Source organism: Hibiscus syriacus, unplaced genomic scaffold (genome assembly GCF_006381635.1).
Source record: "Hibiscus syriacus cultivar Baekdansim isolate YM2019G1 unplaced genomic scaffold, ASM638163v2 tig00117056_pilon, whole genome shotgun sequence".
Classification (NCBI taxonomy): Eukaryota; Viridiplantae; Streptophyta; class Magnoliopsida; order Malvales; family Malvaceae; genus Hibiscus; species Hibiscus syriacus.
The window spans coordinates 6,733,911-6,760,867 of record NW_024063539.1 but is presented as its reverse complement, the minus strand read 5'-3'; the positions used below and the strand labels follow the sequence as shown (position 1 = coordinate 6,760,867).

General features: G+C 35.4%; 2 protein-coding genes across 2 annotated transcripts in view; both read left to right on the top strand.

Moving 5' to 3' along the window:
• LOC120198471 (E3 ubiquitin-protein ligase UPL1-like) overlaps positions 1-9,739 on the top strand; it is a 19,363-nt gene extending 9,624 nt beyond the window's left edge. The window contains exons 2-5 of the mRNA XM_039199807.1: positions 8,821-9,019; positions 9,099-9,379; positions 9,502-9,519; positions 9,596-9,739. Coding sequence (XP_039055738.1) covers positions 8,911-9,019; positions 9,099-9,379; positions 9,502-9,519; positions 9,596-9,739 — 552 coding nt within the window. The 5' untranslated portion in view covers positions 8,821-8,910. The remainder of the gene's footprint in view (positions 1-8,820; positions 9,020-9,098; positions 9,380-9,501; positions 9,520-9,595) is intronic.
• Positions 9,512-26,957, top strand: LOC120197777 (E3 ubiquitin-protein ligase UPL1-like). Its single transcript, XM_039199178.1, has 6 exons — positions 9,512-9,791; positions 9,932-10,581; positions 25,675-26,153; positions 26,241-26,387; positions 26,514-26,594; positions 26,679-26,957. Exons 2-6 carry the CDS (start codon positions 9,951-9,953, stop codon positions 26,940-26,942), a joined length of 1,602 nt encoding a protein of 533 aa, XP_039055109.1. The 5' UTR covers positions 9,512-9,791; positions 9,932-9,950; the 3' UTR covers positions 26,943-26,957.

The window sequence follows — 26,957 nt, the reverse complement described above, 5'->3', positions numbered from 1 at the left end:
AAAAGGGTCAGGAAATGAGAAATGTCAGATTGGCTGGTGAAGACCTTAGCTGGGAACCCATGACCTTCCCGCCGTTGAGCATCATTTTCATATCTGGAGGGTATATGTTTCAAGGGAATTCAAGGAACACTGAGGTGATGGTTGAGGATGCCTTGGGAGATATAGGCATTAATGTTATAACTGATGGTGAGTTTGAGGAAATGAGAGCTATGGGCATTTATCCTGTACCGTCAGGCTTCGTGTTGAACAATTGGACTGCGGAAGAACTGCCTGGAGTTTACAAATCTTTTACAGAGTAATGCACTGGAACTTTCTCCATGTTGTTCATACCCTGGGGTAATAGGTGATTTTATGTAAAGGGTTAAGCTGTTTGTTTTTTTCTTGCTTTCAATAAAAGATGCATTCTATTAGTTCCAAATGGCAAACATTTTCCTATGCATTTCATTCATTCATTCTTTGTTGTATATATGTATGTATTTATTTATTTCTATTTATTTATATGGGAAAAGATCCTCCCATATGTATATATGTATATATATATCTTCTCTTTCATTATTTTTTCAGGAGCTCAGATATCAATAATATGAATGCCAATGACTCTGACCCGGAGATTGATTTCGAGAAGCCTATATGTCAAGGAGAAATCGAGGATTGTGGTGATGATGATGAGGGATGTGAACTACCTTCTGAATTGCTGAAAATGGTGGAGAATGAAGATAAGCAGATTCTACCTCATAAAGAGCCTACTGAGATTTTGAATTTGGGAACAGATGAGAATAAGAGAGAAGTAAAGATTGGAACCACTATGTCAGTTGGAGGTCGACAAGATTTGATAGAATTGCTTCAAGAATACAAGGATGTGTTTGCTTGGTCATATGAAGATATGTCGGGTTTAGATACAGAATTGGTTGTTCACAAGCTGCCAATAAGGCCTGAATGTAAACCGGTACAACAAAAACTGAGAAGAATGAGACCCGAGATGCTGCTCAAGATTAAAGAGGAAGTGAAAAAACAATTTGATGTCGGGTTTCTTAAAGTGGCTAAATATCCTGAGTGGGTGGCGAATATTGTCCCAGTACCGAAGAAGGATGGAAAAGTTCGAATGTGAGTCAACTATAGAGATCTCAACCGAGCTAGTCCAAAGGATAATTTTCCCTTGCCACATATAGACACTCTAGTGGATAATACTGCTGGAAATTCTTTGTTCTCTTTTATGGATGGTTTCTCTGGCTACAATCAAATTAAGATGAACCCTGAAGATATGGAAAAATGACATTTGTTACCATGTGGGGAACGTTTTGTTATAAAGTAATGCCGTTTGGACTGAAGAATGCAGGGGCAATATATCAAAGGGCTATGGTGATGTTATTTCACGACATGATGCATAAAGAGATAGAAGTTTATGTCGATGATATGATTGTCAAAGCTAAGACAGAGGAAGAACATATTGGGAATTTGAGAAAACTTTTTAAAAGACTAAGAAGATGCCAGCTAAAACTCAACCCAAATAAGTGTACTTTTGGGGTGACATCTGGAAAGCTGTTGGGTTTCGTAGTAAGACAAAAAGGAATTGAAATAGACCCAGATAAAGTAAAAGCTATTCAAGACTTGCCAGCCCCACGAACACAAAAAGAAGTCAGAGGATTTTTGGGGAGATTGAATTATATAGCTCGGTTTATTTCACAGCTGACTGAAAAGTGTGATCCCATATTACGCCTTCTTCGTAAGAATAACTCAGGAGAATGGAGTGAAGACTGTCAAAGAGTTTTTGAAACAGTGAATAGATATTTGTCGAGCACTCCAATCTTAGTGCCACCCATCTCAGGAAAACCCTTGATTCTTTATTTGTCAGTTTATGAAAATTCAATGGGGTGTGTGCTGGGGCAACGTGACCAAACTGAGAAGAAAGAAAGGGCTATCTATTATCTCAGCAAGAAGTTCACTGAATGTGAGACAAGATACTCACCCGTTGAAAAGTTGTGTTGCGCTTTAGTATGGGCTACCCGAAGGCTTAGGCAATATATGTTGTATCATATTACTTGGCTTATATCCAACCTTGATCCCTTGAAATATCTAATGGGTGTGCCTACATTATCTGGAAGATTAGCTCGTTGGCAGATCTTATTGTCCGAGTTTGACATCCAGTATGTAAACCAGACGGCAATTAAAGGAAGTGCTATAGCAGAATTCATTGCAAGCAGGGCTTCGCAAGAATATGAGTCGTTGAGCTTTGATTTCCCAGATGAAGATTTAATGGCTATTTCGGTAGAAGAAGCAGTTGCATCCACTAGTAAATATTGGAAGTTGAACTTCGATGGTGCTTCAAATGCCTTGGGACATGGAATCGGGGCAATTTTGGTCTCACCAGTGGGAGGGCATTATCATTTCACCAGTTGGCTTAATTTTGATTGTACAAACAATATGGCCGATTATGAAGCTTGTGTTCTGGGTCTTAGAGCTGCCGTTGATTGCAAAGTAAAAATGCTTAAAGTATATGGAGATTTAGCTTTGGTAATATACCAACTCAGAGGAGAATGGGAGACAAAAGATCCTAAGCTTGTAGAATACCGTAAGTTGGTTATGGAACTTGTTGAAGAATTTGAAGAAGTAACTTTCAATTACCTCCCCAGAGAAGAGAATCAAATGGCAGATGCCTTAGCCACACTGGCAGCAGCGTTTAAGATGAACGAGCATTCAAATATGATGCCCATTGAAATGAAGGCTTATGAGTATCCAACCCATTGTTTTAATATCGAAGAGGAAGAAGATGGAAACCCTTGGTATTATGATATCTTGCAATATATAAGGTATCAAAGTTATCCAGGACAGGCCACTGAGAATGATAAGAGAACCATTAGAAGAATGGCATCAGGATATGTGCTTGATGGTGAGACTCTATACAAGAAAAGTCTGGATCAGGTCTTGTTAAGATGTGTGGACGCGAAAGAAGCCAAATTAATTCTTGAAGAAGTGCATGAGGGAATATGTGGTACCCATGCTAATGGGCATGCTATGGCTAGGCAGATTATGAGATTTGGGTATTATTGGTCAACTATGGAAACAGACTGTATCAATTATGCCCGAAAATGTCACAAGTGTCAGATTTATGGAGATAGGGTACATACTCCTCCTCATCCGTTGCATGTAATGACAGCTCCGTGACCATTCTCAATGTGGGGCATGGATGTTATTAGACAAATTTCGTCCAAAGCTTCAAATGGTCATCGCTTTATTCTGGTAGCCATAGATTATTTCACCAAGTGGGTAGAAGCAACTTCTTACGCAAATGTTACCCAGTCTACAATATGCAAATTTTTGAAGAATGAGATCATTTGTAGATATGGTTTGGCCGAGAGGATTATCTCCGATAATGCGTTGAATTTAAACAATAAGATGATGGACTCGGTCTGTAAACAGTTCAAAATAAAGCATCATAATTCCACCACTTATCGCCCAAAGATGAATGGGGCAGTAGAGACGGCTAATAAGAACATCAAAAGGCTCATAGAGAAGATGACTGAGACCTATAAAGATTGGCATGAGAAGTTTCCATTTGCTATGTTTGCCTATCGAACTTCTGTACGAACGTCAACTGGGGCAACTCCATTTTCTTTGGTTTATGGGATGGAAGTTGTCTTACCTATTGAGGTGGAAATTCCCTCACTTCGGATTTTGTCAGAGGTAAAGCTTGATGAGGCAGAATGGGTCCAAGCTAGGTATGATCAGTTGAATTTGATTGAAGAAAAGAGATTGAAAGCTATTTGTCATGGTCAGATGTACCAAAAACGTATGATACGGGCACATGGTAAGAAAGTTCACCTTCGAGAATTCCATGAGGGAGATTTGGTGCTTAAAAGGATTTTGCCTATTCAGAAGGATTTCAGAGGAAAATGGATACCCAATTGGGAAGGACCTTATGTTGTCAAGAAGGCCTTTTCTGGGGGAGCTCTATTCCTAACTGAAATGGACGGATCAGAATTACCATATCCAGTGAATTCCGATGTTGTTAAGAGATATTTTGCTTGAAGAAGAAATAAAAGAGAAAAAATGAAAAAAATGAAAAATAATAAAAATGAGAAGAAGAAAAAGAAGAAAAGAAAAATGAGAAAAAAGAAAAATGATGAAAAAAACAAAAAGAAAAAAAGAGAAGAGAAAAATGGAAAATAGAAGAAAAAATGAAAAATGAAAAAAGAGAAAAATGAAAAAAAAAGAGAAATAAAAGGAGGGTTCAAGATGAAAACCCGAAAAGGGCGCCTTGGAACCAAATGAGGTCTCAAGTTGAAAACCCGCAAAGGGCGACTTGAGTTGAGTTTGAAATTCAGAATTCGTGCATGGTGGAGGTTCTGAATCAATTCTGGAAGTGGAAAGAGATCCTGATATGGATAGTAACAATGACAGTTGGTGATCAGGGATGAGACTAAAGATTAATGAGTCTCGATTAAAATAACCAAGAGAAATTGAATGCACATGAGATTCAATACTTGTTTAGGGCATCCAATGATAGAGATTTGGGAGTTTAGAAGCAGCTTCATACTCTTAAGCATCACAATTTTGGAGATCTTTTTTACAGAAGCTACACTCGAGACATTCTAACGGCGTGCCAGTTCAAAAGCATTTGCATTAATGATATTTGAAGACGCCTACTCTTTTGTTCTTTTATTGTTTCCAGTTAAAAGTTTGCCATGTAGTTACCTGAAAATTCTCGACATTTATATAAATAAAGAGATGTCTTTCCTTGTTCGTTTCCCTCTTGTAAGTATCTTATTTTGAAAAGTTAAAACATATAGCTTAACTTGAAGTACATGAGATAATTTTGTATTATTGTGCAAAAGGTTTTGGAAAATACAGGTATTCTGAAGCTGACAATGGTTTATACATGTACACTTGTGTGGCTACAGGAAACTAAAATCTTGAAATTCATAGAAAATCACAGCCAGTAAAAGATGACCCAAGGAGATTGTCATTAATCAAGAAGTTGGTTATGGGTACCGGTGGGTTTTCAGAAAACAAAGAAGTCAAGGTCTTGTTAAATCGAATGATATGGTATTGAGATTGTCAATTGGGGTGAATTGGTCAGACGTTCTGTGCCCAAGACGAAACTGAGTTCCATTGAGATCAAAAGGAGATAGAGTTCATTCGAAGATGGACAGACATTGAATTGCATAATTGCATACATTTTAGACATGAATAGGATCATGGCATTCATAATTGCATGATGACTTAAATATCTACAGGTTTCTCAGGGATAATTGAAGATTGAAGATATGGAAACATCAAGATAAGGATAACTAGTTTTGAAATCTTGAAAAGAATGATGTTTAGATGACGATTGAGCCAAAATAGATCCGCATATCCAATGGCTTCCAGACAAGTTTTCACGATGGAGATGGATTTTCAGAAATTTTATCAAATTCTAAATTTTTGAATATAATATTTTCAAACATACATTAATGATTGATAATGTTTGATTTTCAGGTTGGACCTTCGAAACAGGTCAATCTTAAGCCTTCACGGAAGAGTAGTGAAGTAAACCATCTGTAAGCCTTCACGGTAGATTAGTGAAGCAAACTCATTTTATGAAGATCGAGTCCTATACTCTCTGAAGGAATAGGGAGCGGACATATTTTATAAAGATCGAGTCTTATACTCTCTGAAAGAATAGGGAGCGGACATGTTTGTTAAAGATTGAGTCCTTTACTCTCTGAAGGAATAGAGAGCGGACCCGTTGCATGAAGATTGTTCGAGTTCTATACTCTCTGAAGGAATAGAGAGCGGACACGTTTGTTGAAGATTGTTCGAGTTCTATACTCTCTGAAGGAATAGAGAGCGGACCCGTTTTATGAAGATTGCTCGAGTTCTATACTCTCTGAAGGAATAGGGAGCGGACACGTTTGTTAAAGATTGAGTCCTATACTCTCTGAAAGAATAGGGAGCAGACCTGTTTATTAAAGATTTTCCGAGTTCTATACTCTCTGAAGGAATAGAGAGCGGACCCGTTTTATTGAAGATTGTTCAAGTCTTATACTCTCTGAATAAATAGAGAGCATACACATTTTATGAAGATTGTTCGAGCCTTATACTTCCTGAAGGAATAGGGAGCAGGCTCGTCATTTGAAGATTTTTCAAGTCTTATTTATCCTGACGTAACAGTGAGTGGTTTAATCTTTTGAAGTTCTCATGACCGGACAAATTCGATCATCTTTTGATCTTTGCTCTATTCTCGTTACACGACAATGAACAAAGAGGGGCAGCTGTAGATGCTCGTTTCTGTCCGGGGCTGAGTCGGAGCAGACCCGAAGCAATGAGAGCCCAGATGAGCCCAAACCAGATGGAGGTCCATCTCCAAACTGATGGACAGCAGTAGCATGCTAAAGATGAGAGAAATTGGGGTCAGTTTTAGCAGTTAAAATTAACCACTAGATAGAGAGTGAGGGTCAGTTTTGAGGGGGTTTTAACCACTAGAAACTATCAACCATGAGAAATATAGAGAAAAGGAGGGAACGGATAGAAAACAAAGGGGGGCGTGATCAGGAATTAGGGAAGAACGAGACGAAATAGAGAAAAGACAAAAAAGAGAGGATTACAGGGAGAGAGAATGGTAAACAAACAAAGGAGAAAAATCATCAACAACCAAAAGGGGTGATAAATTGAAGTCAGTGAAATCAAAGGATCGGCTTTTCCTTTCATTTTTTACACGCAGGACAGCACAACAAATTCCTTTTTCATTTTCCTTTGTAACAGAGGAAAGGTAAGTGTTAAAACTCATGTTTGTATTTGAGGCGTTTTTCTATATCTATAAAAATCAATGGAAATTTCTAAAGAATATTCGATTCTGTTTTAGTCTATAGTGTATGGTATTTGTGTGTGGGTATGTGAGTACTTTGGAATGGAGATATAAGGATAAAGGGAAAATGGTAGTCTTACCTTAGGTGTGGTGTCTTTGTTTATGTAATATTATGCTTTTGGTTTTCATTGTCGAGCGTCGGAGAGGTAAATCTGATAAGTCGGTTGGGTGAAGACAGTGAGCTTCTAAGGTCCTTGTCGAGAGAGTGAGAAGATAAAAACAAGATTCTCGGTTTATATGGCTTAGCTTGGGTTTTCCTCTTTGTTGAATGGTTGTCGTCGAGTGGAGTGGCCACCGAGTGGTGGCCGATGCGACCGTTGTGAGGATTAAATAAGAAAAGGTTGTCGTGTTTTCCTAGATGGTTGGGGTAGCCAACCGTGTATTGTGATGTTTGGAAAGCAGTGTCGTTTGAGACGAAAATGGGAGAGTTGAAAGCAAAGAGAGAGCGGCAGGGAGTGATAGTTAGCTTAGGTTTAGTTTTATTTAGCTTTTATATTAAGATATTTGGGTTAATTAGTGTTTAGCCATTAATATTTTAGGATGAAACTATTATTTGGTCCATGTGTTGATTTTTTTTTTTAGCTTCTGATTCTACCATTAATTTTTGTGAGTATTTAATTTTAGCCCCTTGAATCTAATTGTTTTGAATTTTCATTTTTTATACATTTATGATATTTATTTTGAGAATTACATTTTAGTCTAATATAAGATTAGGGATTTATTTTAATTTCAGTACATGGAATGTGATAGTTTATATATTTGGACTTGATTTATATTAAATTTATGATTTTAATTTCAAAGTTATGTATCCATTTATTTTTTGTCCTTAGGTTATTATTATTATTTTATCATGATAATATACGTATAAGGGTATTATGAAAAAATAGTGTTTAATTAAATAGATTTTACATGGATTTTAATAAATTATAATTATATTAAGTAATTTTTGTTAATAATTAAGTAATTTGTAACATATGTATATATATATTTATTAATGGTTTTTTTTAAAAAAAAAATCTTTAAATAAATTAACCTTACGGATATTAGCATTGCTTTTAAAAAGTCATTAGAATATTAAATTTTATTGGTTTTTAATATATTTAATGTATTAAATATTATTTTCTATAATTACATTTGTTTTGTTTACTTATATCATTTTATTAATTAGTGGTATTGTAATTTGCATGCTAACCTCATTTGTATAACTCGACTTATTACATAATCGGATTAAGGGTAATACCCTTTTAATTTAAAATTGTCTTGAGTGGTCTGTCTTAACTGATTAGAGGGTCGTTTTGATGATTTTAAATTAAAAGTGTATCCCGAAAGTGAAACAAAAAAATTGATGCGTCACTTAAAATATGGGAACGAAAGAAAAGGAAGTGTTCGTTTATTTAAATTTATCGAGAAAAGGTTGTTATAGCTTTTAAGATCTGGTCTCGATATTTGTAAATAATCGAACACTCTTTATCTTTCTAAAACGACTTGGTAATTTTAATTTAATTTGTTTGAGTGCTGTTGAATGTTTTTAAATTTATATCTTTGTTTTATGAGATCAAAAAATCAAATTAAGTTCGAATTTGTAAAGTTCATTACAAAAACGTTAATTAATCGACTAGGTACCGATTTAGGGCGTTGTGGGGGTGCTAATCCTTCCCCATACGTAACCGACTCCCGAACTCGGATTTTGGTAATGCAGACCTCAATTTGTTGTTTTAATTAAAATTAATTTTTATTTAAAATGACAAAGCATTTTTGGGTGTCCAATCACACCCTAATCAAATATTGGTGGCGACTCTTTGAACCGTATTTTTCGATCGTAAAGGAAATCCAAATTTTTTTTTTTGAAACGAGAGGTCTTTTAAATCGCATTTGTTTTTAAATTAAAAAGAGATAATTAAGAATTAATGTGTTTTTCAAAATCTCACCCTTTTCTCACTTTTAAGAAAAAAATCGTTTCGACAATCTGTTTGTAGCCCCTTGGCAAAGGCCTTCTGCAGAGGCTTCTGTTAAATCTTTGTGCACATAGTGTTACTAGGGCCACTTTGGTAAAGCTGTTGCTTGATATGATTAGATCCGAAGTTGAAGGCTCAAGTAATGCTTTGTCAGCAATTAATTCCCAAATGCTTTATGGTTGCCATTCAATGTTGTTTATGTCGGTCACAGTTGTTGACGGTAATGATTCTGCTGATATAACTGTATCTTTCTGCATTTGTTTCTCTCATCTTACCTTTGATTTTTTATGTTGCAATAGGTCTTCCACCTCTTGTACTACGTCGTGTTCTTGAGATTTTGACTTATTTGGCTACAAATCATTCTGCCGTTGCAAATGTGTTGTTCCACTATGATCCTTCAATTCTTTCTGAGCCTTTTAGCCCGAAAAACTCGGAAGCCAAGAAAGGCAAGGAGAAAATTATGGATGGAGATGCATCAAAACCCTTAGGAAACACTCAGGGGGATATTCCTTTAATATTATTTCTTAAGCTCTTGAACCAGCCGCTGTTTTTTCTCAGCACTGCACATCTCGAGCAGGCAGTACTCTTAAATTATTGCCCTTCTAAACATTTTAGTACATTGTAGCTTGGCTCTCCTACTCCAACTGGATATTGATATAACCCTATTTGTTCTATTTGTTTTAATATGGTTTTATGGTGTAGGTTGTGGGCTTGCTTCAAGTAGTGTCTATGCAGTACATCAAAATTAGAAAGCTGCTCACTCTCTCATGTGACCGCTGATAATTCAAATTCCCAGAACCTGCTTAGCAATGAAGCTTCTGGCAATGCTGGCAAGGGCCTCCGTTTGACAGAACCAGAGTCTAACCAAGAGAAGTGGACCAATGCTGAATCCTCTGGATCCAGTGGCAATAAAATGTGGATTTTTATAATATTTTCTTGAAGTTACCAGAATCTGATTTGTGCAATTTGTGCTGTCTTCTTGATCGTGAGGAGTATTATTCCTGATTCTTATCTCAAGACATGTTGAAAGTTATTTATGCTACTTAGGATTTTATTTTCAGGCTTTTTTAAATCCGTTTTTTTCCTGACATCTTTTTGTTTCTTTTCCACTGCTTTGTCATTTTTTGTTCAGATTGTCAGATAAAGTTTTTATGTTAGCTGGTGAGGTGCTGAAGAAATTGGCATCAGTTGCTGTGACACATCGCAAGTCTTTTACTACAGAGCTTTCAGAATTAGCCCATGGTTTGAGTAGTTCGGCTGTCAATGAGCTTGTAACACTGAGGAATACGCAGATGCTGGGTCTGAGTGCAGCTTCCATGGCAGGAGCTACAATTCTACGTGTGTTACAAGTTCTTAGCTCGCTCACTTCAACTAGTGTTGGTGATTATAAACCAGAGGATGGTGATGATGAACAGGAAGAGGAAGCTACCATGTGGAAATTAAATGAATTATTAGAGCCATTATGGGAAGAATTGAGTAATTGCATTGGCATGACTGAGGCACAGCTGGCTCAGAGCTCACTCTGTCCAACCGTATCTAATTTGAATGTTGGGGACCATGTTCAGGGAACATCCTTATTGTCACCACTCCCTCCGGGGACTCAGAGACTCCTCCCTTTCATTGAGGCTTTCTTTGTTTTGTGTGAAAAGCTACATGGCAATCATTCTATCATCCAACAAGATCATGTAAATGTGATTGTACAAGAAGTAAAAGAGTCTGCCGAATGTTCTACTTCCTTACCCTCTAAGGACAGTGGGGATTCCCAGAAGAAGCTTGATGGATCTTGTCGTAACCAGTTTTCGTCCGGGCACGAAAAATTTAACTTGACGGGAAAAGTGATGTGAATAAATGGTTTTGAAAATAATTTGGGAGTCGCCATCGGCCTTTTGGGTCAGGTAGGTCGAATACCTAAAAAATATCTTTTAAAAGAGTTTTTAAGAAAACATCAATTAAAAGATAAACTGATCTGCGTTTTAACCAAAAATTCGTTCTTTTTAATAATAAAAAGGGATTCGTGGTCGGTTACGTTTAGGGAAGGATTAGCACCCCTACAACGCCCAAAATTGGTACTTTTTAATTATAAATTGTCTCTATTATTAAAAATTAAAAATTAAAAATTCAAAATATTTAATTTAAATTTATTACTATAATTTAAGTAAATTTATTAATTTATATAAATAAAATATTTATTTATTAAGAAATATCAGAAAAGGACTTCTAGGTGCCTTAAGACAGCTCTTTTCTTCGATATTAAAAAATAAATAAATATAAAACATTTTTCTAAAAATAAAATAAAAATAGATTAATATAATTATAAAAAGATGTTTATTTATTTAAAATATCAGAAAATTGACATCGAGTTGCTTTAAGACTGCCCTTTCTTAATATTTAAAAATAAGTAAACATTGTTATCTAATCGAATTAAAAATTTATAATATTGCATTTCATATAAATATTAGTGAATAAAAATATAAATAATAATATATAAATAAATAAATAAATAAATACTATACTAATTTAAACATATAAATGATAAAAATATATAAAAATGACCAAAAGAAAATGATATCTAATTAATGAACCTAACTCGAAATATAAAAATATATTTAATAATAGTGTAAATATCCCTTTATTAATCGGTGATTAGAATAATAATTATTAAAACTACCATGGTTAAATAAGTTATTTTACCTTAAAATATATATAAGCATATCATGTACTAAATTATAAAGTAAATAAAATTATAAGACCGAATTAGAAGTTTAGGATTTGATTTCAATGACCAAATTGTAAATTTACAGAACTCAAGAGGACTACGTAAATGGTTTACCTAAATTAGAAATTACACAAACATCCCTCACCAAAACTACGTAGTTTTGGTGAGGGTTTAAATACCCTTTAATTGTCCCAAATGATTCATTTTCCCTCATTTTTCATTTTTTCACTCTCTCTCTTAAAGAGAGATGACAATTCTCTCTAACTTCTCTCTAGTCCTCTCTCACCGGAGGTGATCCGGTCATCGGTTGGTCGACTTGCTCCGACGCCGGCAGCCCCCGCCGGCCACCACCTGCGGTGGTCGGAATTTTTTTTTTTTTTTTACACTAAAATTTCTTTTTATTTTTCCTAAACCCGAATCTGAGATTATTTTAACCTAAAGAGCATTTAATCTTAATATATCTACAATAATACCTTCGAACTCCGGTGGTTTCCGGCGACGTTCGGGTTCCCTGCTCCGGTAAGTTTCTTCACGATCTTCTCTTTCTGTTTTGGTGCTTGTTTGTTGGGTATTTTCTCTAGCTTCATTCTCTTGCTCTCTCTATCGATTCCCCTCCTCTTTTGCAGGCTCGGTGGTGGCTTTTATAGCCACCACAAAGCTTTCCATGGACCGGGTAATAAGGGGGAGTTCGGTGAGTCACCAAACTATGGTGGTGACTCACCTATAGCTTCAACGTGGAGGGGCAGCTGTCGCTGGAAGCTGCTGGAAATGATGCGTGGAGGGGCTACTGGATGGAGGAGGCTGCTCGGGTAAAAATTTAGTGTCTACAGCTGCCCCTCTTTGCTCATTCTTGTGTTAACAAGAATAGGGCAAAGACGAAAAGACAATAAATTTTTGTTCATTTGACTTCTCTTAATTAAAATGGAAATGTTGAACAAGTTCTTCTTTGTTTGGATTAGTTCTTCTCATTATGAACTCTTCCATTCTTCCACTGGGGATGACAATTTATCTTCTTCTATGATGTAATTGAGCAAAAAGTTGAACAAATTCTTCTTCTTTTTCATATGAGTTCTTCTCATTATGAACTTTCTCTGGCAACGCTGATTCATCGGGTGATGAATTTGAGCAAAAGGTTGAACAAGTTCTTCTCATTATGAACTTCTTCTTCATTCTTCAGATGAGTTCTTCTCATTATGAATTTCCTCTGAAAATATTGATCCTCAAATGAGGTTCTTCTTTCATTCAATTTCATAGGAGATGAATCAATGCAAGGTTGAATAAGTTCTTCTCATTATGAATTTTCTTTTCCTCTTCAGATAAGTTCTTCTCATTATGAACTTTCTCTGGAAAAGTTGGTGTTGATCTATCTCCTTCTGTGATAGAGTTATGCAAAAGGTTGAACAAGCTCTTCTCATTATGAACTTCTTCTTCTTCTTCAGATAAATTCTTCTCATTATGAACTTTCTCTGGCAACGCTGATCCATCAGGTGATGAATTTGAGCAAAAGGTTGAACAAGTTCTTCTCATTATGAACTTCTTCTTCATTCTTCAGATGAGTTCTTCTCATTATGAACACTTCTGGAAATATTGATCCTCAAATGATGGATTTGAGCAAAAGGTTGAACAAGCTCTTCTCATTATGAACTTCTTCTGGAAATGCTAATACTGATCTATTTCCTTCTGTGATAGCATCAAACAAAGGTTGAACAAGCTCTTCTCATTATGAACTTCTTCTTCCTTCTTCATATGAGTTCTTCTCATTGAAACTTTCTCTGGAAAAGTTAATCCATCAAGTGATGAATTCAGGCAAAAGGTTGAACAAATTCTTCTCATTATGAATTTCTTCTTCCTCTTCAGATAGGTTCTTCTCATTATGAACTTTCTCTGGAAATGCTGATCCATCGAATGATGAATTCAAGCAGAAAGTTGAACAAGTTCTTCTCATTATGAACTTCTTCTTCTTTCTTCAGATGAGCTCTTCTCATTATGAACTCTTCCGGAAATGTTGATCCATCGAATGATGGATTTGAATCTTTGCTAAAATCTTTGAAATTCCTGTCAAATATTCAATATGGATAAAATGAATGAAAATGTTCCTATTTTGCAAATGTCTAAATATGATGCATGAATGTTGATGCAATCTTCATTTGACTTCAAAGTGGTGAACTTGGTTTTCCTCCACTTCATCATTTATTTCCAAGGTTACCCTTGGATATCAGTGTAGCAACTTATGCTATCAAGCTTGCATTTCTGAAGAACCATATGATTAACTTGTATCTTTATGTATTCTTTGCTTCATGAAAGTCTCAGAAGAATTGTTTCATTTGTGGAACTCTTGTCGTAGTCATAACTATGACCTTGATGCCCCATTTTGTCTTGGATAAAACCAACTTTCTTTGCTTGGAGTTGTGCAGAAATCCGATAAAGCTTTCATCTTTGAAAAGAGAATCAATCATCTGACTCAGCAGGGATTAATTAGGAGAGTAGAGTCTGTTCTAATTTAACTCTTGAAACATCACAAGGAAGATTTATTCCAATTCCTTTCATGTCTCCACATATAATCAGATCTCGAATAAGGCAATCTTGGACCAATATCATGTCGAGATGCTTAACAACAACCTGTAGTTCAACCTTAGTTGACCCCATTAGTTCTTGTTTAAAATTTCAACTTTCCTTGGAAAGAAATCTTCATTATATCTCACTTCTAATCTTGGGGTTAAAGAAGACAAACTTCATCTTGGATCAATAAATGGAAACCATATGATTGCAACATTGGTTCAGCATCAGAATAACTGGTTCGTAAAACATTTGACAATACATGCATCATCTCATGTGGTTTCTACTCAGATGTAAAACATTTGACAACACATTCATCCTTTTCTGTGTATTCTGCTCAGATGTCTCAATCATTGAAGCTCTTTGCCTAGTGTTCAAAGTTTTTGTATAATGTCACAAGATCACTTGAGAACAAAACTCAATGGGAATACAAGAGAAATGTTAGTATGACCAAAAAAGTTGGTCAAATTCACAAAATGTGCTGGTGTCGAATTGAATAGGAGATACTAATTGATCTTGATATTGTCTCAGGCAAGGGTAAGTGTGATATTGATCACATTTTCTTCTGTAATGAGCGTTGTAGGAATTAGAAACAGACTCACTATAAGAGCCATGTATGGAAAGATATCCGTAGAATTCTTGATGCTGGGGATGAAACGCACATGATAAAACCCCAAAATAGATAAAAATTCAGTTCAGCCTAGCTTGAAAATGATAACCCTAGTAACATTGAGAATGGGTAATATGTGTAAGTCGAGCTTCTCTCTTCAATGTCATCAAGTAAACAAAAATTGATGTGAAAAACAGCTTCATAACCTCAATAGTATGGTTGAAACTAACTGCCAGGAACCTCAAAGAAATATTTTTAATTATCACCGACACACAAAAAGGCCAAATTTAGATTTCGAGGTCTTGAGGAACTGATCCTTGGATTGAATGGTCTACAAAGGGACCATCTTTATTCATGCAACCATGATGTAGCTTAACAAAGAACACACTGTTAGGTGACACATGGTTTAAGAAGATTGGGTATTTGAAACCATACTTGCTGAATAAATATTTGTTCAACAACAGGACCCTAATGCAATTGCCTGATGAACGAAGCAATTATGTGTAGTCAGATTGACTGTAATTGTTTCACAATTTTCATTCTTCATATCTTTATATCTCATTGGAAATATTTGTTCAAGTCAATGATCTTGACACATGATGATGTGGGCCTTCAGCATGCCCTAACAATTGCTGATACGAACGTTCAAAATACATCAACATTCTTCATTCTGATTGAAATGGGCTTTCAGCATACCCCGATATTTGCTTCTTGTTAATCTGAGCCTTCAAAATGCCCACATGGATCTGTCTGAAGGAACCTTTAAAATGCCCCAACATTTGTTGATACATATGCTAAAAGTATGCTCAACATTACTTCTTATTGAGATGAACCTCAATATTCTGTTTCTGATTCACTCTCAATGTCTGCTTAACTGAAATGTCATGATCCCCACGAGGTCTAATTTTGACAATGCATTGTTATGGGTACATGTGGATTTATTCGTGCCCCAAATCTGTTTATCTTGAATGCTCTCATTATTGTGTCACTAAACAGTAGTATTGTCAAGTAACTGAAATTCTCTTCATGTTGTCACAAACTTAAGAAGTACTCAATCATTCTAACAGAAACGTCTGAGATATGTGTCTTCTGAATGAGGTGACCATTTTCTGTATCTGGAGGGATTTAGTCGGACAGAGCAATATAAATAGCTTGGTAATCCGTTCCAGGCTGACACAATGGCTTATCATCTTTCAGTGAAGGTCATCTCTGAAATATACTTTTATGTAGGAGAGAAACCAATTTATGCAAACAGTAATCTGATGCAATGGCAAGACTACATATACAATGGGACAAGCTCATCAAAAATCCGCACCCATGCAACATGTTGATTCTGATAACAACTCATCTGATTATGAAGCGATCTTTCAGGATGATTTCACAGATATTGATAGTTCTTCTGATATCGAGGAAATCATGAATTCTGATTCTGATGAGGAGAGTAAACTGTTATACTTGACAAAAATGGGATTCTCAGAGGCTGAGGCTTCAATAACCATGGAGAGATGTGGTTCAGATTCATCAATTGCAGAATTGACAGATTTTATATGTGCTGATCAAATGGCTAAGGTTACTGATGCACTTCTTATGGTAGAAGATAGGAAGCCATTATGCAATGATCCCAATTACAAGCAAAGGCGAAACTTGGGCTATGATTTGTGGAAAAGGAAGAATCAGAGGAAGCTTGAAAAGAAGCTTCTTAATGAAGACTATCATGCAGTTCATCTTTCAATTTCAATGATTGGTTATGGGATTCCTATCGAACCAGATCAGATAACTCAAAGAACACTTCCAGAAGATGCTATTGAGTCTTCTTATTTCTACTATGATTACATGGCACTTGCTCCAGTTAATGTTTGGACTGGAATATCACAGTACTTATTCGATGTAGAGCCAGAATTTGTAGATTCGAAGTATTTTCATGCTACTACACTGAAAAGGGCTATATTCATAATTCTGCCAATTGAGAACATATTTTCTCTTATCTTGTTTTCTCCACGCACTATACATGATATTTTTCCATTGACGAAGAAATGATGGCCTTCCTGGGATCCAAGAACAAAGTCGAACTGTTTACAAATATGTACAGGAAGTGCCAAATTGACAGAAAGGATCTGTAAGGTTCTTGAAGCTTATGACGATGAGCTACCTTCGAGTGTCCAGAAGTATGTTCATGATGAGTGCTGAAAATGGAATCTGGTATGGGTTGGAAGGAATAAAGTTACTCCACTTGAACCTAATGAGGTGGAAATGCTTCTAGGTTTCCCTAAAAAACTATACATGAGGAGCTGCTAGAGACATGTTCTCTAGTGATATCAATGTTCTGTCTCTTTTCTCTAAAATCAGTGATGCAGAGGTTACCTTCAACTGTCTTGGCATACCTTTAAAAACAGATGTGCAAGAACTGAATGATGATCAGTTAGAGCAATTGATGAGTAGATTTGGCGGATTCGACCTTGTTGTCGGTAGCATCCCGTGTAACAACCTTACCGGAAGCATAAACATCATCATGATTAACTAGAAGATTTTTGTTGGTGCATTTTCTTGTAATGACTGCTACGACTGCTATCTCTTCTGCTGCTCCAAAATACACACTGCCATATCTCACTCTTCCTTAACTATGGAAAGGTTTAGTTGATGGTAAAACTGGTTATCTCAACTTTTCGAATCCTGTACAGCATACAAGTGTAGAATCTGTTCCAATATCTTATTATGTGCCATAAGTCCTCAAATTCAAATTCAGCAATCTTCTGAAGGACATAATGGGTATCATCTTGACAAAGAAAGTGATCGGCATAGAAGAAGTAACAATGATGTATCAAGACTTGAGCCAGCATCACGGTATAACCAGAGTGCAGGTAGTGACTTGCTCATGGTTCTATAATGTAATCTTCTAGAGAACATGAATTGATGGTTGGGGAAAATAATCTGTCTGGTGATCCTTATTGCCCTCAGTATGAGATAAACGATCTTTCTTGATGAGCTGCTAATAATGTCATAGGAGAGTGTCACAAGTTCAATTCTCCAGACTTTCTGGCTTCTTGGACCACTTGCCTTCAAAAATGTGAAGTGCTTTATTATTCTGGCCTCATTCATTCTTTTTCTACAACAGAGGTAGAATAAGCAGCAATTGCTTCAAGGACCTTTCTCATTTGAGACTGCCCTATTTGAAAATGTTTTTTCCTTTTCTTTATTGAAGAATGAAAGAATTTTGCAAAGTATTACCCCTTTCAGGTTCACAATATATCGAATCATAAACAATGTTTAATGAATATCAAATAAATCAACTACACTTTTAAATCATTCAAAAATCATAGTCCTATGGCAAGTGTCAAAATTATTGACTGATTTGAGGTGTAGGTTGATTTTGGTAAAGTAGGTTCTTTCAAGTTGGTTCAGTATATCACTTCGGGCTTCCACTAACTTGAAGAAATGGTTGTTATGCTTATCTTGTAGAGATGCTTCTCGATTCTAGAATCTCAGGAACATCTTTGGGATGTGTGGTGCTTCATTTAAGAGCTTAAGATCATCTCTTATGTCGTTTGTTGCACCATTCAATATTCGAGCCGCCTTTTCAGGTTTTCGACTCGAATCCTCCTTTGGTTCTAAGATGTTATTAAAAATTTATATCTTGAACCCCCTTTATCATTTTCATATCATGCATTAAAGATTTTAAAAACCAATTTTTGCAAATAAAAATCAATCTTGAGAGGCGGAATGAATTCTGAAGATATTCTCTTTTACTTAGAAATACATGTATGATTAAAATGGACTTTTCAGGTACGTAACGTAGGCCATGGCTTATGGTTACGAAAGAAATGGATAAAAAGGCCCAAATAAGTGTTTAAGGGTAATCAAACCAATGATCAATTCATTCTGATGTCATCAATCTTGCCTTGCTTAACTTGGATCTGCTTTGTTGGATTTTCCATCATTTGGATCCCTCTAAACTGTCAAATTTTGGATTCATTTCCAATTTCTCATATCTTCAGCATTTCTTGCTTTTCTTGTTTGTACTTGATCAACCTTGTAACTTGAGGCTCAATAATCCACCCATCTTGATTCAATTTTCCTTTTTTTTTGTTTTTTTTTTCTTCTTTCTTTGCTGGATGGAGTATAATACTTCAATTGCTTTGAGCACCTCCTTTTCCTTTTGCATTTTGGAGGTTTCCATTATTCTTGATTGGATTGATCTTCAAGCACTCTGTATTGACATACTTTGTAGTTCAAAACTTTCATGATTTCATGGAAACTTGTCTTCGTAATAAAACTGTATTGACAATCTTTATTCTTGTGAGCCAATATCCTTTACCTTGCCCCCAATGTAGAGGGTGATCCTTGGTTAGGGTTGAATTAGAAGAAAAATTATTCAGGCTCAAATGGGGACAACAAAGGATATATATATATATATATAATATATATTAAAGGATAAATGAACAATGCCGTTATCATCTCATACACAGAAACCTTTGTAAAAAGAGGTATCCACAGGGGGATGAATATTCAAGATTAACTTTATTTACATAAAAAGTAATTAATGCATAATTTATTTCAATCAATCACTTTCCCTTCTTCTTTGAGTATGCCCTAATCACTCGAAATTATCATCAATGAGTTGGTCCATGATGCCTCATCTCGTCTCTTCTTGCAGTAAAATTCACGAATATTGAAGTTTGGTTTTTTTGAGGTCTTTTGGTTTATGATGGTTTGTATTTGGAAGGATAAATGTGTGACTTATAAAGTCATGTATATGGTGGAAGGTAGTATCATCAATCAATCGACTCTACCCGAGAAGGTAAACATCTAGAGTTTGTGTCTCAAAATAGGTAGAGACATTTCTTCAGAGTCTCAGATAAATGTAGTGTCAGGATTTGGTTTTGGTAAAGGTCGAGTAATTGGTGTTGGATGGGATATGGAAGATATAATTTTATCACTTGCCAATAGATATATAACTCTTGCAAATTTAAAAGAATATTTAATCTACTTGATACTCAATAATCTCAAGATTAAAACTTGATTCTTTGCTCATAACCATAAAAGCAACACAATTTATTTTTTGCACAAAGGCAGAGAAAGGAACAGAAAACATTCAAACAAGATGCTGAAAGTAGAAAGGTACTACAATGGTAATAATACTTCCACTTGTTTATGCATCATTACTCCTCTATTGTTGGGTGTGTACTTGGCCCAGGATTTTATCCTTATTTGCTCCCATTTCTTGATCATTTCTTGTGTCAAGACCCTTATCGACGAGCGTCTCTATTCCTTTAACAGTGACCAATAATTCCCTGTTGAATGTCCAGATACTCCCAAGTGAAAATTACAGAAGCTATTTTGATCATAGCAATGAGCATAAGGCCTTGGTGATACCTTCACCAATCTTGGTGTAATGTATTGACCTTTAACAAAATGAGGGTACAGGTCTGAGATAGATTCTTGAAACACCTTTAGAGCTTTTCCTGCTCGCGAGGCTATCACTTTCTTTGATTGTTCTGAACGAATGAATGCTCTCATGTTTTGAGGGGGTTGCATGCTCATTTCAGCTATAATTGGGGTAGTATTAACCAGACTCCTTAAGTTTCCCCTTGCCTTACTGGTTTCAGAAATCTGATATAGGTATCTGAGGTGTCTTCTGGGTTATATCTGCTTCATTCTTTCTTAGACCTATAGGCCAATCTCGAATTACATCCATGGGAGCCTTTGATTTCTTTTCCCATTTCTTGTGCCTGATATTCTTCGTAAGATTTGGTTATATTAGTTTTTGTTGCAACAATGGTTTCTGAACATTGAACCTTAACCCCTTCTTTTATTTTGCATTTTTGAATTGCTTGCTCTAAAGGGTCTTGGAAATTTCCCTTAAGGTTACCAGGAACCTTAGCTGAACAATTTGGAATTCTAGTCTGATTTATCCAATGAACTTCCTTATAGGTCCAATTCTCATTTAGAGGCCATTGTGATTGATCAAGTTGTAGAGTAATTGATCTGGCTGAGAGCATTTTTGGATGCAACTTTTCACTCGAACAGTGGAAGGGAGGAAATTGAAATCCCTGTACATTCTTTTTCTTCTTGATCACTCTATAAGGTTTGGCACCATGTTTAACTGAATAAGACCTCATTGTATTAACCCCAGCTTCTTTCTTGACTTAGTATTGTCAGAGCCTCTTATCTTGCCATTCTTGATAGCCATTCGATGATTTCTCCACTTATGATGATGTCAGAGAAATTATTAGGGACAACCCCTATCATGTGATTATCATAAGGAAATTTTAATGTGCTGATGAACAAAGTAGTGAACTCTTTTTCAGTCAATGGTGGATGTACTTGAGAAGCAACGTCTTTCCATCGTTGTGAATATTGTCGAAAGCTTTCATTGCACTTCATATTCATGCTTTGCAACATTGTTCGATTAGGGGCCTTATCAGTCATGTGCTTGTATTGACCCAAAAAAGCTTGAGCTAAATCCCTCCAAGAACGTATTTGAGTACGTTTTAGCTGATTATACCATCTGGATGCAGACCCAGATAAACTGTCTTGAAAACAGTGGATCAACAATTTTTCATTCTCTACATAGCCAGTCATACGACGACAATACATAGTGATATGATATGAAGGGCATGTGGTCCCATTATACTTCTCAAAATCTGGAACCTTGAACTTTGGTGGAATAACCAGGCCAGGGACCAAACTTAGTTCTTTGGCATCAAACCCATAAAATGACTCAACTGTCTCTATAGATTTTATCAACTCTTTTATATTTTCCAGTAGTTGAGTGAATTTTTCCTTCTCAACTGATTTGTTTTGGTCAAGGACCTCATTACTAATACAAAATTCATCAGGCTTCAACTCAGAAGTAGTAGGACAATCAGTGGGGAACGATGCTCCAGCTTGATATGGTGAGTTCTTAACAGCGAAGTAAATCGGTGATTGAATTTCCTGGGGTATAGAGGTGAACTCAGGAATATGAACAGGTGTAACATCCAAAGAATTTCTGTGGTTTTCAACAAGACTCTTTCCAGCGGTCTGGTGCTTCTCAATTATTTCTTTCATATTGTTCAGTAGATCGATATGAGAATTTGTGATATTAGCTTCAATTTGTGCCAACTTGCTCCTTAATTCCTCTTGTATTTCTTTCTGCTCTATCTCAAATTTGGTTAGCCTATCCTCAGTTTCTTTAGACATTTTTCTTGTGTCGTGCTGAGCATTCTTGCTTCGAGGAAAACCAAGATCACTTCATTTGAAATCCTTATTTTAATGAATGTTTTAATGTATTATGACATAAAAAAATGCAAAGATGCCAAAGGCAAATGTAAATATGTGAATGTAATAATAAGAATACAAATTGTGCAATACAAAAGCAAACATAAAATTCAAATGCAAAGATGCCAAATGTAAATATGCAATTGTAAAAATGTAAATGTAAATTATTTAAAATATCAGAATAGGACATCCAGTTATATTAAGACTGCCCTTTTCTTTGATATTGAAAATAAATAAACATTATTATTTAATTAAATATGTTTTAATGCATGATGTAAATTTAAAATGTAAATGTAAATACAAACGTAAAAATGTACAAATGCAAAATACAAATGCATGTATGAAAAGGTGTTACTCAAGAGTGATCATCTTAGAACAGATTTCATTGAACGCAAAAGTTTCGGTACATCAAACAAAACTTTACATATAGGGATATTTTACTCCTAACTTTTCCAAAGCCTATTAGTTTCCATTCATGCTCAAAAATTTGAGTCTTCAGTCTGCTTCATCTCCTTGTAAAATCAGCTAAATCTATCATTTAAGAACCATATTGCTTGTCTGGACTGCAACTTCTTCTATGACATTCTCTTTCATCTTCTGTGTCACTTCTCGAAGTTGCTCATTTTCCCTTGTAAGAGATCCTTTCTGTCTAAGAAGTTCTTGAACAAGATTCATATATGTTGTAGTTCTTTTTCAGCTTGGTGACCCCTGTGATCCACTCTTCTGGGGTACTTCCTAAGCCAGTATTTTGAAAGGCTTGACTGATTTTCTGAAAATCTTCATGCATAGTTTTCATTTCTGTGTTCAATTTCTTGTTTTGGTCGTTCAAGTCCTTCAAATAACATGCTTGAGCTTCATAAAAATCTCCACTACTATGAATGTCCCGACTGATACTCTTACCATAGACTGCTTTTGGTATCAATATGGCAGAATCTTTATGGATTACTTTTGGTATTAATATAACCGGTCTCTGTGTGCAGAACTTCCCTCGATCCTCGTAGTTTCTTCAGGATGCCTTTCCTTGGCCGCATCATATTTTGTTTGATCATAAAACTTTTTGTCCATTTACGATTTCTTTCTAATATGATGAACAGTCTTTCAAGTAAACACCTTTTGGTTATGCCATGATCATGCAACAAAAGAAATCAATATGAACAGATTAGAGCAATGTAAAATGCATGAAAAAAATAAAAAAATAGAATAGTTATTACCAACTAATGGAAAAAAATCTATCTATCAAGGTATAAATCTTAACCTCATGCTTTCTAGTTCCATGCTTTGTTTGGAAAAAGTTAACCTAACCACATGATTTCTAGTTCGCATGCATTTATTCAGGAAAAAGAAAAGGAAATAAATTAAATTAAAAGCTAGAGCGTATTTCTCCTTTGTGTATACCTATGAACAGAGGTTCAGTATTGTCTTAGATCAGGTGAATTTCTAGGGTTTATTATATGCAGAGTTTCAGTTCTATGAGTAAAGGTACTCGAATTGTCCTTGTTGATGCCCTCTTGGGCTGTCAACCCTCAATCATAGTCCACTACAGACTTAAGCAGACCGAGTTCAATTCGAGGGGACACATTTCTCTATGCCTGACACGGAGAATAAATTCTCACGAAGACAAAAAGCATATGAACCCCGAAAGTTACTTGCTAGGTCTGACACGGAGAATAAATTCTCACGAAGACGTCGTTTTCACTCCCACTTAAAATGGACAAACTCAATTATAGAGCTTTATGTAATGCAAGTGTTGTGTGTGATGAGAAATGTTCAAACCTCTAATGGATAAATAAATAATGAAATAAAATGCTTGCAAATAAAATGAAATAATATATATAAATACTATAAAAATATATATAAAAAATTTGAAAAGAAAGAATTATAAATTAAATATATGAATTTTAATTTTCTAATTGATAGAGACAATTAATAATTGGTTTTAAAGTTTGACGTCCCCAGCGGAGTCGCCAAGCTGTCGTAACCAGTTTTCGTCCGGGCACGAAAAATTTAACTTGACGGGAAAAGTGATGTGAATAAATGGTTTTGAAAATAATTTGGGAGTCGCCATCGGCCTTTTGGGTCAGGTAGGTCGAATACCTAAAAATATCTTTTAAAAGAGTTTTAAGAAAACATCAATAAAAGATAAACTGATCTGCGTTTAACCAAAAATTCGTTCTTTTTAATAAAAAAGGGATTCGTGGTCGGTTACGTTTAGGGAAGGATTAGCACCCCTACAACGCCCAAAATTGGTACTTTTTAATTATAAATTGTCTCTATTATTAAAAATTCAAAATTCAAAATTCAAATATATTTAATTTAAATTTATTACTATAATTTAAGTAAATTTATTAATTTATATAAATAAAATATTTATTTATTAAGAAATATCAGAAAAGGACTTCTAGGTGCCTTAAGACAGCTCTTTTTTCGATATTAAAAATAAATAAATATAAAAACATTTTTCTAAAAATAATAATAAAAAATAGATTAATAATTATAAAAGTAAGATGTTTATTTATTTAAAATATCAGAAAATTGACATCGAGTTGCTTTAAGACTGCCCTTTCTTAATATTTAAAAATAAGTAAACATTGTTATCTAATCGAATTAAAATTTATAATATTGGCATTTCATATAAATATTAGTGAATAAAAATATAAATAATAAATATATGAATAAATAAATAAATAAATAAATACTATACTAATTTAAACATATAAATGATAAAAATATATAAAAAATGACCAAAAGAAAATGATATCTAAATTAATGAACCTAACTCGAAATATAAAAATATATTTAATAATAGTGTAAATATCCCTTTATTAATCGGTGATTAGAATAATAATTATTAAAACTACCATGGTTAAATAAGTTATTTTACCTTAAAATATATATAAGCATATCATGTACTAAATTATAAAGTAAATAAAATTATAAGACCGAATTAGAAGTTTAGGATTTGATTTCAATGACCAAATTGTAAATTTACAGAACTCAAGAGGACTACGTAAATGGTTTACCTAAATTAGAAATTACACAAACATCCCTCACCAAAACTACGTAGTTTTGGTGAGGGTTTAAATACCCTTTAATTGTCCCAAATGATTCATTTTCCCTCATTTTTCATTTTTTCACTCTCTCTTAAAGAGAGATGACAATTCTCTCTAACTTCTCTCTAGTCCTCTCTCACCGGAGGTGATCCGGTCATCGGTTGGTCGACTTGCTCCGACGCCGGCAGCCCCCGCCGGCCACCACCTGCGGTGGTCGGATTTTTTTTTTTTTTTTTACACTAAAATTTCTTTTTATTTTTCCTAAACCCGAATCTGAGATTATTTTAACCTAAAGAGCATTTAATCTTAATATATCTACAATAATACCTTCGAACTCCGGTGGTTTCCGGCGACGTTCGGGTTCCCTGCTCCGATAAGTTTCTTCACGATCTTCTCTTTCTGTTTTGGTGCTTGTTTGTTGGGTATTTTCTCTAGCTTCATTCTCTTGCTCTCTCTATCGATTCCCCTCCTCTTTTGCAGGCTCGGTGGTGGCTTTTATAGCCACCACAAAGCTTTCCATGGACCGGGTAATAAGGGGGAGTTCGGTGAGTCACCAAACTATGGTGGTGACTCACCTATAGCTTCAACGTGGAGGGGCAGCTGTCGCTGGAAGCTGCTGGAAATGATGCGTGGAGGGGCTACTGGATGGAGGAGGCTGCTCGGGTAAAAATTTAGTGTCTACAGATCTGTCACATTCGCAAGGTTTGCCGAGAAGCATCGCAGACTTCTGAATGCTTTTGTTAGGCAAAATCCTGGCTTGCTAGAAAAACCGTTGTCTATGCTGCTGAAAGCTCCAAGGCTGATTGACTTCAATAACAAGAGAGCATATTTCCATTCAAGAATAAAACAACAGCATGAACAGCACCTTGCTGGTCCACTGCAGATAAGTGTGCGGCGGGCATATGTGTTGGAGGACTCCTACAATCAGTTACGAATACGACCTACTCAGGATCTGAAGGGTCGTTTGAACGTGCAGTTTCAAGGGGAAGAGGGTATTGATGCTGGTGGACTGACAAGAGAATGGTATCAGTTACTGTCAAGGGTCGTATTTGACAGAGGAGCATTACTTTTTACTACTGTAGGGAGCAATGCAACTTTCCAGCCAAATCCTAATTCTGTTTACCAGACTGAGCATCTTTCTTACTTCAAATTTGTGGGCCGTGTGGTAAGTCACTGGGTTATTTGGTTCTGATATGGGTGTTTATTGTGATTTGCGTTAGTTTATTCTTATTCTCTTCTGTGATATATGCAGGTTGCAAAGGCACTATTTGATGGTCAACTTTTGGATGTTTATTTTACTCGGTCCTTCTACAAGCACATCCTTGGTGTTAAGGTGACTTACCATAATATAGAGGCAGTTGATCCTGATTATTACAAGAATCTGAAGTGGATGCTGGAGGTTGGTTTTTAATTAATCAGCCCTGGTTATTTTGATCGACTTCTCATGTAATTAGAGCCAAGGAGTCCATTTGAAGTACTAATTTCTCATCGTTTCTTAATGGTCTTATCTACAAATTTATTTCAGAATGATGTGAGCGGCGTTCCTGATCTGACTTTCAGCATGGATGCTGATGAAGAAAAGAACATACTTTATGAAAAAACTGAGGTATGCAAAGATTGAATGAAGGGTTGTTTTCCCCAGATTTTCACTTGAGTATCTTCTAAATTGTTATGTTTTGCTTGGAAAAAGGTTACCGATTATGAGCTTAAACCGGGAGGAGGAAATATCAGAGTTACTGAGGAAACAAAACACGAGTATGTAGACCTTGTTGCTGATCATATCTTGACGAACGCTATACGTCCTCAAATCAATTCCTTTCTGGCGGGATTTAATGAATTGGTGCCACGTGAACTTATTTCAATTTTTAATGATAAAGAGCTTGAGTTACTAATTAGTGGACTTCCTGAAATCAATTGTAAGCTTACCAGCCTATGCTTTTATGCTTCTCATTGAGTTTGACTGGTCGAT

Excerpts from the sequence above, each read along its gene's own strand:
- LOC120197777 (XM_039199178.1), top strand. The coding sequence starts at position 9,951 with ATGTTAGCTGGTGAGGTGCTGAAGAAATTGGCATCAGTTGCTGTGACA. Across the intron at positions 10,582-25,674 it reads CCAGAAGAAGCTTGATGGAT|CTGTCACATTCGCAAGGTTT; the intron begins CTTGTCGTAACC and ends GTGTCTACAGAT. Across the intron at positions 26,388-26,513 it reads ATCTGAAGTGGATGCTGGAG|AATGATGTGAGCGGCGTTCC; the intron begins GTTGGTTTTTAA and ends AATTTATTTCAG.